Source organism: Neolamprologus brichardi, chromosome 6 (genome assembly GCF_056152115.1).
Source record: "Neolamprologus brichardi isolate AB-2024 chromosome 6, ASM5615211v1, whole genome shotgun sequence".
NCBI lineage: Eukaryota > Metazoa > Chordata > Actinopteri > Cichliformes > Cichlidae > Neolamprologus > Neolamprologus brichardi.
In genome coordinates, this window is record NC_142109.1 from 34,200,498 (window position 1) to 34,215,459 (window position 14,962).

Genomic DNA, 14,962 nt, shown 5'->3' on the forward strand with positions numbered 1-14,962 from the left:
GTGGGGGTGAAGTGCATCCACATTCGCGCGCACACAGACACACACAGCCCCTCCTGCACTCATATATTAAGTTAGCTAGTCAGAACTCATTTTGTGTGCTCACCAAAACTTCCCCAATACAAACAGGAAAGACAGATTTAGCCGTCAGAGGAGGCTCCTGAAGTTTGTCACAAAGAAATTCCCACAAACATTTGTTGCACCTTTGAGATCCCATATCAGGGAGCTTTACTGGCACACATAATTGATTTCTCTCCTTGCTGTGGGTGAAGTGAGATATAAGTGGGAAGTGGGATTTTTTTTTAAATTTGCATATTCTCTCATTCTTTTCTGGCCAAAAATGTTAGAAATTAAACTATTGTTCACTTTGTTTGAAATCCCCTTCACCCTCTGTCCAACAAAACCACTTTCACATAGACGCCACACGCACAGAAGACCACGTATGACACATTCGCCACATAGACGACACATATGTGAAGAGACATGTGACTCGTTTTTGTATTTTCTCAAGATGGAGTCAGATTAAATCCTGTTATGATCCCGTTACAAACACCATCTCCCCTCCATCCATGGATGGAGAGCAAAAACTGCCAAAATCAAAGATAATTAACAAAATAATTACAAACGGCGTGAAAACTTCAGTTAGAGGAGATGAGCAAAAGGGCTTTGATGCATTTGTAGGTGTTTTTTTAAGCGAACATTTGCTACATTTGCTTAAAAGTCCTGCTGTCATGTTTGCTTCTTTACGCTATGTTTTGATCACGGCTGATTCTGCATCAATGCACCAGAATCTCTTTAATACATTTAGTGAAATGAGCAAAGGGTTTACATCCCAAATGATCCTAAACTGTTCCTAACTGCAGACTCTGGTGTAGCTCTGGCATCCACCGTGAAAGAAAATATAGAAAAATAGCGAGGACATAAACAGGAAGGCAAAAGAAAATATACAGAAATACTTTTAGAAATTATATAAAATAACATTCAGAAGCAAATTAAAATAGAAATATTGGGTTGTGTTGTGAAAAATAAGAAAGGCCTACATTTATTTTCAACACATTCACCACATTAATTGAGCCGTTTACTTACATGTGTATTTATTTTAACTTTGGCAGCTTCAGCCAGCCATACATTTCATCATTTTCAGAATCTGTCAACACGTACTGCATGGAACAAAGCGATCAGTCTCTTTTTCCCTCCTTAATGGAACCTAGAAGATTTCATCTGCTGCCACACGCATTTCGAGGCCTTCAGCTTGACTTTATACTGAATTTTTATCCACCTTTTTCTCTCTCCTTTACCTCTGTCCTCCACAGATGTAGTGCAGTTTTGTACTTTCAAGGGTTAAATGTAACGACGGGACCTCTGTCTCACTGTACGGCCTTTTCTGCACAGTGTGAAGGGAACCGGTGCTGTATAAATCAAACAGAAGTGAGAAATATAATTGAACACTGTGTGTTTTGTGTGACTACAAGTCTTGTGAAAAACTGTGAAGCAACTTGTGGGGAGCGCTAAATGAGTACAATATCTGGAGTGAGAAGCAGAGTGATGTGTCCTTTGAAGCCGTGAACTACACTCAGAAAACCACAGCTGAGAAAAAAACAGACATGTGACCTTCGAGATAATAGGATTTTTTTTTTTTCTGCAGTCTTGAATTGCCAAGAGAAGCTAAAAGTCTTTCGGTGGTGCGGCTTGTGTGTGACGAAGGAAGAGCTGTTCTTTTATTACTTACATCTTTACACTGGTAAAAAACAAAAGCATTTACACGATAAATGTAATAAGTGCTCATATTTTTGCAACATTTGAATTAACATGTGGAACTGAGGATTAGGATATACACAGCGGCTACAGCAGGGACCATTAAGTACAAATATATGCATGAAAAAGGAGGTAGAAGTGCTCCTGCGTGAACATTTTACAGGCCATCTTTTCAGATGACTACAGTATGACTAAAAACACCCTGAAACCCGTTACACTCGTATAACGTCTCCCTCTCTAACACACACACACCCACACACACACACACACGGGCAGAGAGTGATAGCTACTTCATGCATTCATTTCTGACACTACTTATATGAGTTAATCTGCTGTTTTTCTCATGCAGTGCTGCCGTCGTGCCTGCAGTCTACTTCAACTCTAGGCGGTGCTCGCCGCGGGCTATGTGGGAAGAAAACTCGTAACGGTCCCGACTGCGGTGGCCGCACACGTTGCACTCGAGCGGATCGCGGAAGCCGTGGCACCCCATGTGGATGGTGAACATGACATAGTCCAGGAAGATCACCCTGCAGTGGCCGCAGGGGTACACGGCCCCGGGCACGGGCTCCCCGTCAGCTCGCATCACTCGCAAAGCCTCGAGAGGCGACAGGGGGATGGGCTGGGTGTGTGGGTGAGGCATGCCGTTCTGGGAATTCAGCCCCCCGAGCAGGTGGCCTAAGCTGTACATGACAGGCTGGGATATCTGGTTGTCGTTGTGGTAAGAGTCCATGCCAAGGGGAGGCTGGGAGGCGTGAGGGATCCCCAGGAGCGGCATGGCCATCTTGTGGCCATTGGTGAGGCCCATTGGTGTGATGTCGCCACGGGCTAACGGGATGGGGTAGGGCCTGTGGGAAGGCGGTTGGTCACCATCTTGGTGGATCGGTTGTTGCTGGTGATGGGCGTCTGGCCCCGGGGAGCCCGACGGAGGATCCTTGACATCAGTTCGGTGGATCAGATCCCTGTTAAAGCTCAGGTCCAGGCACACGCCGTTGTCGCCTAGACGACAAGAAAGAGCTCAGCACGAGGAAACCTCATCCAGCAGCACGGGCAGGGAAACAACACAGTTAGCAAGCAGCAGTTAAAACAGACGGAAAAGGTTTAGACCCTTACTGGGTTTCTCACTCCGCCGGGAAAAAGCGAAAACCTGGAAAGCGCCAGGTCGACGGGACAAAAGCAGCTTTAAAGCCTGGCAGCATCCCGAGGCAGCAGTTAGGGACAGGGAGGAAGCATACGACGCAGATGAAGGCCTCTGCAGTGCAGCTGGTGTAATGACAGAGAGACACCTGCTCACGTTTCTCGCCTCGCGCCTTGTTTGCTCTCTGTGGTTACTTCTCTTTTTCCTCCTGTGGTTGTCATATTGAAAGATCTCACTTCATTTGTAAACCTGATGGAGATGTAGGAGGGTTTTTTTTTTTTTAATTGCCAAAACACTCGTGCTTTTTGCGAGCAGCTCGAAGCTCGATTGCGAAACTACAACTGAGCGTTAGTCCTAACCAGAAAGGTGAGAGCAAGCTATTGAAAATCATCGTGCATGTGTGCGTGTTTGTATATGTACGCCTATAAAGTTTGGGAAATCACTGTGGCAAGTCAACCATTTACCGAAACTGATACTTCTGATCATTACCAGCTCAAATTATCTCAGATCGAATCAAAACACAAGCAGTTAGTAATCGAACTCAGAGGTTTCATGTGCATGACACCGTTTTATTAACCGTGCAATAATTACCAATACCCACCGATGACACAATTCCTGCAGAGAATTTGGGGCAGTGGGGGCCACTCTGTGGTGTGTGCAGGCATGAGGCAGGTGGTCTGCCCTCAAACCCCCTTTGGCGACAGATGAAGGCCAGCATAGACAGACAGACAGACAAGTAGCTCAGACAGACAACTTCAAATTCTGTATTGTGCAGCATAAAAGCGCAGCAAAAGGCAATACGTATAAAAGCCGGAGCCACTAAATATTCCTTAAAGATATAAAAGCACATTTTTAAAGAGAAATCTCAGCCTCAGGTGTTTATACTCTTACCTGTGAACTTCTGTGGCATTGAACTCTTCCGCTTGGCTACGTTGCTGGCGAGCCTGTCGAGCAGCAGCGCACGCTCAGTACCCATCTGAGTCCTGGATGTGTGGCTGTCCTCTGCTTGGCAGCAGAAGAGCACAGAGAGAGAAAGAGAGAGAGATAAGGAAACGAAGAGTCTTTTTGATCAGGCAGTGTCATGAGTGCACAGCTGTCCATCAGCCTTTGAAGTCAGTTTTTTTTTTAAAAAAAGGAAGAAACTCAAAAAAACACGGCAGCTGCGCAGAAGCGCAGTCACGCCGGGAGGAACGAGATATTAATTTGAGAGCAGACGCTCCTTTGACCTCACTTCCTGGTTGCTTTTTTACTTCACCAGCACAGGAGAGGAGACCACAGGATGAGGATGTACTTCCTCACCACTACGGCACTATCAGGCATAAACTTACGACATTTGGTGACCACAGAAACAGAGCATTGTCTGCGTGTCGCAACCGTGCTGTTGTCCTCTGAGTACATAAAGGCTTTTCTGTTTTTTTTATTTGGAGGGAAGGGGGAGGTAAGGTGGTGTGCGTTTGTGTTCCTGCTCGTGTCGGGGTGGCTGGGCTGAAGCATTTGCCCTACATTATTTAGCTTCCCCTTTGATGGTAGAGAGATGAGAAGCGGCCTTCTGCACGCTGAGCCTGTACGCCACAGCAGCCATAACCCGTTTAGCTGTAAGTGCGGGGTAGTAGCCATAAGCTTGTTATTTTTAATTGGGCTATAAAAACAGGATCTGTTAAGTGTGCACCTGCACGAGCGTGTGCATTTCTGCACGAGCTGCAGAAATGCACGCGTCCTTCGTAACTTTAACACCTATGTGTGCATGTGTGAACCGAGTGTCCCTCGGAGACATGTTGGAGTCTTCTTACAAGCGTGGTGGTGAGACAGTGTGTGCGCACCGCTGCTCACCTCTCTCGGCGGGACCTTTGCTCTGAATGTACACATGGCACCTCTCTCGGTGCTCCTCCAGCGAGCTGCGCTGCTTGTAGCTGCGACTGCAATGGTTGCACTTGAAGGGCTTCTCTACTGCGAGGCAGAGGTTTCAGTTAAACACTCAAACACATCGACGGCATGAAGCAAGCATTACTTCGTTAAGTGCGCGGTTTCGCACAAAACTGATGATGGTGTGCATATTGGAGGCCGTGCAGGAGAAACACGTGAACTGAAAGTGAATGAGTAAGTTTCCAGAGGTGAATGAGTAAGATGATCATATGTGATGTGTGTAACCATATGAGAATGCATGGCAAGGTGTTACTGGAAAAGCCATGCAGCCTCAGCAGACCTCAGATTCAAAAGGAGTGAGAAACCAACCAACATGGTACTGTACGCAGGTGCATACAGTATCAGAGCTTATCAGTGTGTGTGTGTGTGTGGCTGCCTGGTACCAGAGTGGGTGCGCAGGTGCCCGCTCAGAGCGTCACGTCGCCGGCAGGCGTAGCTGCACATCGGGCATTTGAAAGGCTTCTCCCCGGAGTGCAGTTTGATGTGGCGAAGCAGGTTTCCCTTCTGGGTGAAGGAGGCCCCACACTGAGTGCAGTGGAATGGCCTCTCGCCTGAAAACACACAGCGTTTGAAACAATCCTGCACGTTCTCACACGACACCGGCTTCTTTAATCACATGACTTATTCTGATTTCGACCACCTGTTGCGAGGCTCCCGTAAGCAAAACAAAAACCCCACTGTGGTATTCTTATGTTCTTGTTGGGTGGAAATTTTGCAATAGCTCAGATATTTGTTGGCTTCTATTTTTTTTTTTTTTGGGGTGACTTTAGTTGTTTTCTTGTTCCTACGATGAATTGCAAAAAAACACAGAATCATTCACCATCTTTAAAAGGGGAAGAAAGCAACGTCCAAACCTAGAAAAGACTGCTCTCACGGACGACTCCGACCGCACAATTGCCAAGCAGATTGTGCATGACTTCCCATGTCAGAAACCAAGGCTCGCAGGTGCCAAACGAAGACTAGCGCTGCTCGGCTGCAGCTCTAATGTTTGTACGTTTTACAACAAAAGTGATTAAATGTCACAGAGACACACGAGCCTTTCAAGTAAGCGAGTACTGCATCAGACGGTGGATCGTGGTTATCTTCTTAACCATCAGATTTCCTCACGTTTAGCGGATTTTCCTCAATTTCTCTCCTCAGCTCGCCCACTGAGGTCTAACAACAACTTGAAATTACAGTTTGTTCCACGCCCCCGCCCAAGGACACGAGGTGATTGAGCTTTTCGAGGCCACAGCAGGCGACCTGTGGAACGCTCTGCTTCACCTCTGAGGTTTTTCCGATTCTGTCATCTCTTTTAAAAGTCAGCTAAAGTCATCTAAGTAACGTGCTTGCCCCAGCTAAGGACATTTGTGCCTTTGAATCCGTGTACTGCTCTAGACTCTGTTTTATTGGGTCAGCTGTGTGTGTTCTTAATCTATCTTCTTTTATCTGTGGGTAAAAAGTGCCATATAAATAAGTATAGCTTGCTTTCATGTTTAAGTACCCCATCTACTCTATCATAACCCCAACCCTATTTTCTTTTGCTAGAATATTTTTCTGACTAAGATTTGAGAGTTTCAGAAGCCTAAAATCACATAATCTCACAGCGCAGGATTATAATAATAATTATAATAATTGTCTGCGATGACTTAAAGCTAAACTCTGCTTTGTTAGTCAGACTGATGGAAGACGGGACAAAAATAATCTTCGTGACTCATTTTGAAGACATTTAAAATGTAGCAACATGAGAATTTCTGACCTTCTTTCAGGTTTTTGATATTTTTTTGTGCGCTGCCGATCACTCGATACATCAGTTCTATGGATAAGCTGACAGAGTATTATTGTCTATACTATAACTCGGCTCTGAGCACGCCGGTTAGGTCATCACTTCAGGAAATCTGTCATTCATTTCAGGATTTTATGACAGAACGATGACTGCAGCAGCAGTCTGCTGTGCTGACCTATCTGCTACTGCGATCAAATCACTCAGTTAGTGCATCTGTGCAATATATGAACAACAATAGAGGCTGTTTCACAACCCGTCAGTTAGCACACGATTGTGTGTTCCTAATCGCTTCGACAGAGTCAATAAAAGGAGACCTCAGGGCCATCAACAGCGCGGCGATTGCACAACTGCGATCTTTGAGGTCAGCGTCCCTCTGCTTACCCGTGTGGCTGCGCTTGTGCACCAGCAGCACGTTAATGCTGATGCAGGACAAGCCGCAGATGTCGCAGCTGAGCTTGCCTGTCGGCTGGATGCGAGGCGGCCCGGCTCCGGGTGCGTAAGCGCCTTCCGCGTCGGCGGCAGACGCCGCTGCGCCGGCGTCGGGGAGGGCCGCGCCGTCGTAACGCGAGTAGTCCACCAGCGACAGGTCCTGCGGCTCACTCAGGCCGTCTCCCTCTTCGTCCCCTTCCACGTCCCTCTCCTCATCATTCTCTTCCTCTGTCCTCTCCTCATCAAAACCTTCCTCCATCCCGTCCTCACTGCCTCCCTCTGCTTCCTCTTTAGGCACAATCTCTTGGTCTTTTTCAGCCTTGAGAAGCTGCTCGTTATCTTCCATCTCCTCAGCCTCGGTCTTTATCACACCTGAGCAAAGTGGAAGGAGGGGACAACCAAAATATGCATTTGGAGAGACATTTCACAGGAATGTGTAGAGCATTTTCCAACAAAGGAGCTTAGATAAGCTGTGAGCAGAGTCACGTCTTTACTTCCACATTTGTATTTAAGGTCGATAGCAAGATATTAGTACTAGCACATCTCCAAAGTGTGGGTAGCCTAATTTGGGCCAATGCATAGCGTCACAGAGAGATTCAGAAGATGTGTGCTTGAGATAAGGCAAAGGCATTTCCTCTACACAGCGGCTAGAACCAGGGCAGGAGAGAGAGAGCGAGTGAGCAGGCGCCTCAGACAGACAACACTAATTCCTCGTCTGCCTTTAAAGAGTCATTTCAGACTGACTGTTCATCACATTGGTCACAAAGGATTAAAAGCATCCAAATTTAAGGGTTAAAAGGTGCTAAAGTGCACCTAAAGTCCTCTCAATTTCCCCTCAGCCAGCCAAGCACCAATTACATCACCTATACAAGCAAGATTTTCCCGCTTTTGTTTTTTTTTCTTCTGGTTTCTCAACCACACGCTCAGCTCAAACTACTTCTCCGTGCAGGATTTAGCGATTTCATTTATTAACACCACATCTGCCTACACGCAGAGTCCTAAAGCCCAATGTACAGGACCTCTCACCTAGCCTCTTGCAAGCGTTAACCAGCCCCCCAGCTTATTCAGTTCCATCCAAAAACCACACTGTGGTCTTGGCGGTGACTGATGATGAGCTGAAGAGCAGCGCCTTGTATTGTGGAAAGCGCTCAGAGGTGCTATGGAAACTTTGCACACACAGAGCTCCGAGAGGCCCGATATAGAGTCCAGTGTCTCAAAGCAGTGAACCGCAGGCTGCGCATTAGACGCAGAGCAGGGCTTTAGGAAGTGCACCCAGCGGGGTAGATAGATGGGTGGCAGTCAGAAATAAAGAGGAGAGCTGTCTGTAACACCACGTTCTTTTTTTTTTAAGTGAGAAATGAGAGAGTTCGGGCTGAATGACAAAGTCAAAACAATTCAACATTAAAAATATCGTGTGAAACAGAGTTGTCACGGTTTCTGCCCGCTCGATGACGAGAAGAGAGCTTTTAAAATGCAGCTTTTGTCACAGAAGCACGAACTAAAACCAGACCATGTCTACCACAGGCTGGAGACAGCCTCAGTCAGTTTTAATCAAAGGGTCTCTACACGAAAGACTAAAAATAACTCTGTGTTATCTGTCATCGGGCTCCTAGTAGAAATTTACAAGAAGAAGAAGTTTTGAGTAATGATGCAGAAACAGAAGGAGCTTTTCTGGTCACTCTGCTGTGACCGGTTCTCATCAGTGCTCTTGTGACCAAAGTTCACCATGTACAAGGAGTTAAAAAAGGTCTGATTCTAGACGTCTCAGACTGAGTTTAATGTCACCAAATGCTGGAGATGAGGACAGATTTAGGCTTCTGTGAAATGACTTCATCTACGTCCAGACTCAGAGTGCAAACCTTTGGTTTTTGGTGCAGCCCTCAAGTTTTCCTGCAACACTGTGATGCAGCGGGAACAGGACTCGGACCCAGGGACGTGTCTGTGCAGTTTCATCATATATGTTGTAGACATCATCGCAGACTAATAAGTCCTACCATGTCTAACACACTGAGGTTATAACTGACTTTGCAGTGATGTTACAGCTAAAAAGACAAAGCACAGGCTCGATGCTTCTCTTCACAGGCGTTCTGCTGAATCTGTTTTTACTTCTTGCATCACTGCTTTGTTTGGGGTCTAAACTTGCCCAATAAAACAGTCCCAGTAGTCTCATAAGAACAGGTGTGATGAGCCAGGCCAAGCTTTGGAGGGCTCCTGTCATACTGGGCTGTCTGAACCATCCACACCACGGGCAGATTGAGCTTTTGCTCGAAGGTTTCATCATCTCTTTGTCTCCTTTTCTGCATTCTGACTGCATTTTAGGAAGAATCCAGGATGGATGTTTCCATTTCATCCAATTACTTTTCTGGTTGCTGTCATATTAAGTGCTGCCCAGTAGGAACAGGAAAAACGACTGACCGGAGCTCTGGGAGAACACGCAAACTCCACATAGCTACGGCCTCACAAGTCTGAGCCCACTGTTCTTGTGAGGTGATGGTGCTAACCACTGAGGCATCATGCACCCATATACCATCGGTGTCAAGAAATGTCACCTCGCTAACTGGTGAAAAACAACGTTTCCGAACATAAACCACCATCCACTGATCAGATACAGTATGAATGCGTATTTGCAGGCCTCGCTCTCTTACTTTCTATATCGGCACGTGGTCAATGAAACTTTAGATAGATGACCTATCGAATCAATCAAGCACCTCTTCGCCACGTGCAACCTCGATGTAGTTCATGTCAAACCCTGGAAAATGAGACATGCAAATACTTGTTGCCGAGCTCTAATTTATGTCTTCTCACAATGATTTGGTCCTCAGCTAGTACACAACAATATTTATTTGGCTTTATAGTATTCAGATAAGCGTTTATGCATAAATTTGACAGCTACCGGCACGAACACTAGCTAATTCAACCCAGAAACCTCTGATGTAAAAGCAAAATAACAAATCTGCTTTTTTTTGTGCAAGTTTTTGCAGAGACGAGCATCACAACTGAAAGGTCGCGTGGGAAGTTTCATTTAAAACACAGTTAAAGATCTCTGCTGTTTCACCTGTTGCACACATTCCAGTCACCTGCCACGAAACTGGCTGCGCATAAAAATGAAACTTCACGTTTCCATCATTTTACGAGCGGGTTTGATAAAACGTTTTGCGCTCGCAGCTGCGCTCCTCTTGTGAGCTCAGCGAAGCAGCAGCTCCCTGTCTTTGACTCCAAATGCCCGCTGGTTTTGCTGATTCAAACGACAAAATTAAGCTGCAAATGATGCCGTTTGGTGCTTTCGGCGGTAGCTAGCCTGTTAGCTCGCAGGTGCAGTGGAGGTGCATGGCCACAGCTACAAATAGGTGGATAAAAAATGATCAGGAACATAAAATAAGAGGATTTGCAAAGGGCCGGATTTGGCTCGACTTGGCCGAATGCTCTGGTTACAGGTGACCTTTCACTGACTTTAATCCCCCTCCTCTACTTTTTCTGCCACTCTAAATGGTTTCCTGTATTTCCTGTCTTCAACCAGTATAATCTATTTCATTGTATGAAAGTATTGTAGCATCATTCCTCAATTTTTTCCTAGAACTGATCAGGCAAAAAACCCAACAAAAGACGTGTAAAGAACAGCTGTAGCACCAATCCCACACACACATATACATATATATATATGTGTGTGTGTTTGAGAGAGTGTGAGTGTGTGAGTGGGTACACATACGTGGATCTGCGACACCTCCAGCGGACTGAATTCCATTTTCACTAAATGAGTTGTCCTCCTTCTCTTCTTCCTCCTCCTGCGACTTCACATCTGCAACATCTGAGAAAGTAACATGTTGAGTGGATGTGTTAAAACTGAGCCACGCGTTTCTTCTCAATTAAAAAAGTGTTTCCCGTAGCAACAAGTGAACATTAAAACTCCCGATTAACAGTAAATATGCAGGAAGTCTTGCTCGTGACCCCGACACTATGACCTGCTTTCAGCTGCAGCGTGCACAAATCCCTCCACGTACGTGCACAGAGTTTGTAGGCACGACTTCAGCCAGGATGGTGCAGGAATGCGTGCATCCTCATCATCTAAACTTTCACATTAAAAGACAAGGAACGCCTTTACTCACCCATCCCGTCTGCCTCTGAGGATGTGAATTCAGGATGCTTTTCTGTGCTCATGATGAAGGAAAACGTTCTGTGAGGGGAGGGGGGGATTTACAGTATTCGGTTAATTAGAGCGCTTTAAAACCAGGTGTGCCACTAAAGCTAGAGAAAAGGCGGGTTTGTTTCTTACATTCATTGTGTCACAGTTTATCTGACCGTTTGTGAGACAATTTTAACTTTTTCAGATGTTCTCGATGCTAATAAAAGAGCCCCCCCAAACCTCCCCTTTACTATTTCTACAAGGCCTGCGAAGAAATAGAAGCAAGACTTGCATCTCTTTGTTCCTGTTGGTTGGACAGTGTAAAAAAAAAGAAGAGTGGGTAAAAAAGCCCACGGTTGATTGCTCGACCCTGTCTCTACATTTAGCCTTATGAGAAAGAGATGATGTTCACTGCTCATGTATTTCCTGCTGGGTTTGTGCACAGGAGCAGGCGTAAACGAGCACACACAGACGCTCGAAATTATTTAAGAAAAATCCAGATGTGCACTTTTTAAAGAAGCCCCCTGTCAGTCAGTTTCCACCGAGTTAACAAAGTATTTAATGATATTTTAGATTGTTTCAACTATTTATTCGCATCAACTCTAATAAATGATAAAAACCACACCGTTTGTAGGGTTTTCATGATTAACTGAAGCTCTTGCGTTAAAATACATCAATAGGAAACTTTCTCACATGGTCAAAATGAAATTGAGAAGCACATGTGCTGCTGTTAATTCCAGGAGACGTCTTTGGTTTTGTTTTTTTGCTGGAAGTTAAGAGTAAGTCTGAGGAGTAATGATAAGAAGAAGATCTTACCTGCTTCTTGCTCAGCGCCACAGAGGAGAACTGCACTCACAGGAGGAGATTCCACACTCCGCCGCTGGACTTTCTCTGAATATGGAATATAAGCAACGTCACCGCCGTGAATTCCTTAAAGGAACAGGAACGCATTTTCAGCAAGGTGGAGCAACAAAGAGCAGAGCGTGTGAATCCAGCAGAGCAGCACCGACGGCGAGACTCAGAACGAGTCCGACGATGTTTTAATCTACAAACATTCCTTCTCTGAACCTAAACGCGCGCAGCCAACGACATTTATGAGCGAAACAAAGAACCGATTCGGGGTTTGATGTTACTTCAGGGCGTCCACATGGCTCCAGACTTGGCTTTTAAGGAGATCTAACTCCATCTTGTGGCCAGATGTGAAAGCTACTTCAACGTCCAACTCGTCTGAAGCTGAAACTTCATTTACTTTTCTTTCTTTTAAGAATTCGCCTCATTTCAGGTGAATAAACAGCTGATATCTGCCCTTTATGGTCCGTACCTGCAGAACGGAGACACATTTTATTACTGGCTGTGGAAAATCTTACGTCATGGCTCTGTATCTGTGTGCTGCAGCTGCTGAGTGTCCCTCTCTTTATTCCCATCTCTGACGCAGAGTTGGAAGAGAATTAGGAAAAAAGCTCTTAAATACTTGTATCCCAATATTGTCTACAGATGAGCTTTAACAGTCGGGGCTTGTTATTATAGGCAGTCGTAAAAGTGCATTTGCAGTATCACTGAAATCAGTATTTGATCCGAGCACAGCATTCACTTGTTTATAGTGAGTGAAGTTGTATTTGTGTGATTTTTTATGCCTATAGTTGTTAAATCATCTACCATCCCCCTCACGGGAAAACAGGCGACTCTAACGCGTGTAAATAAAGGCAAATAAAAGCTCACGCTCTCTCCTGCTGATAAAAATAAGTTAGAAAATCCCTGAACACATGCGCAGCAGATCTCCAGGTGCATGTTTAGTTTGAATGCACTTGTTGCTTGAATGAGCAGCAGTTCTCTAAAACCGCCGTTCGAGTCATACTTTTCTTTAAAGGGGACGAGTGACGCAAACTGAGACAAAAACATGGGCGACAAAAGCGCGTGTGTGCGTGCATGTTTATGTGTAAGAGAAGCTTTGACCACAACCTGTGGAGTTCCCACAGCTAACAAAGGTCTTGTGGTACATAAGGATGAAGTGACCCTCAGATATTTGTATCAAATTTAGTTTTTGGTTTCACCTTTAAAATTTACAACATTTCAAATGTTAATTTTAAGGGGGGAACAAAGAATTCAGCTGAAACACTTTAAAAACTGCCAAAAACTATTTAATATAATCAAAACTTTTAAGGATGGATTCAAAAAAACAAACTCTTGTGACATTTGAATGTTTTCTGTTCATCCCTAAGGCGGGTCTGTTACAAAAGATTATCCACTATCTAACAACACAGACGCCTAATTAGTAACACGCAGTAATGAAGGAGGTCAGAGCGACCATATGAGCAAAGCTGAGGGTCACTGATGAAAATATTTGTCTTTCACTGCTTCTAAAATTGATGTATGCTCTTCACTTTATTTATATACTTCTTATTTATTTAAATATGATGTTTTTAATGCGTCAGATGTGTCACAGTTGTACGTTTTACTATAATCTGTGCATAACGAAGTTTTTCCATCTGGTACAACAGTGTGCTTCAAAATCACAGCCTCAGTGTTCTGGAGAGAGAAAAACATCTTTCTCATTTCAGTGAGGAACAACTGTTTTTGATTTCTCTTAGATCACATATCCTAAAAGCACAGGGTCGGCCTAAGGACTTCTACACTCACAGGTTTAAATATTTGATTGCAAAGAGCTCTGCTGGCAAAGACAGTATGCTTCAAATCAACATTTAAACAGCTTTTAGCTTCCTGTGGTCGTCCCTCCTCTTTGTAAAACTTGTGGACACGACTCAAACCTAAAGCAGTTTAATGTAGGTGAGAGAAAACGTGCAGTTCTCCTTCCAGCTCTGCTCGTTTTCTCTCATTCGCCTTTAATAAGACAGCTTATTGGTTTCATCCTGCACCTTTGTGCGGTAAATATTCACTTTACTGAATCAACTTTGACTGCTTAAGCTTCATATTAACACCAGACAAACATCCTTATTTCTTTCGCTGAAGGCACATAATAAAGGAAATGTCAGCTTTCTCCTTTTATTTCTCCTTATGTGGCTTTAAAGTTGTGAAGATCTGACAGGTTGTTCCATTTCATAATTAAATCCATACCTTTCAGCTTTTATAGCCAATACTTTTGAAATTTGAGTATTACACGTTGTCTCTTTTTGATATTGAAAATATTCCAGGTGGCAAAGATTCTGCTTTTTTGGGGGGAAATCTTACGACATCTATTAGAAGCTGTTCATGTGCTTTTCATTTGTGAACTTTAACAGATCACAGCTTATAGTTAGAATAAACAGCAAGATAAAAAATTGTGATTTCCACTGGCCGGTCGTGGCTTTGTTGTTCTTCTGCTTTTGTCTGCACCGTTTCTTTCAGGTTGTTTTGTTTTCCACTGTTGAAAGATTCCCATCCATCGTTTCCCGTCTACGTCTGCCCTCCTTTTCCTGTCATCTCTGGCAAAATAATATTTGTTTAAAACGAGCCTAAAATACTGGAAGAAGAATTTACATGTTCCGCTTGTCTGCCGGTCTGTTGCACCGCTTTTCAAGTTACAACAAAAACACAGCTCATTAGCTCAGCCGGCATCTACAAAATAGCGTCAATAACCACATTTAACCTTTGACTAACCGCCCTGCACCCCCCCCACAACACAAACACAGTCAAACACCTCATTACTGACACATAATAACGTTCCTATTCTTGCTGTAAGTTCAGAGACTGTTGAGCAATTCCAGAAACTGCAGCTTGATTTTTCCGTCTCTGTAAAAAAAGGAGCATAAAAGTAAGCGGGTGGCTCGTCTTTTAAATCGAGGCTCAGTAAAAAATTTCTAACCTCACCACGGAGCCCTAAAGCAGACTTGTAGTGGAGTGT

The 14,962-nt window shown here is 44.5% G+C and overlaps 1 protein-coding gene across 1 annotated transcript; it reads right to left on the reverse strand.

Moving 5' to 3' along the window:
- Positions 1-1,076: 1,076 nt before the first annotated feature.
- Positions 1,077-12,923, reverse strand: LOC102778045 (zinc finger protein Aiolos-like). The gene is made up of 8 exons (XM_087842180.1): positions 11,941-12,923; positions 11,108-11,175; positions 10,711-10,809; positions 6,957-7,376; positions 5,194-5,361; positions 4,718-4,834; positions 3,779-3,889; positions 1,077-2,748 (listed from the first exon to the last, which is right to left on the reverse strand). Exons 2-8 carry the CDS (start codon positions 11,157-11,159, stop codon positions 2,123-2,125), a joined length of 1,593 nt encoding a protein of 530 aa, XP_087698306.1. The 5' UTR covers positions 11,160-11,175; positions 11,941-12,923; the 3' UTR covers positions 1,077-2,122.
- Positions 12,924-14,962: the final 2,039 nt, after the last annotated feature.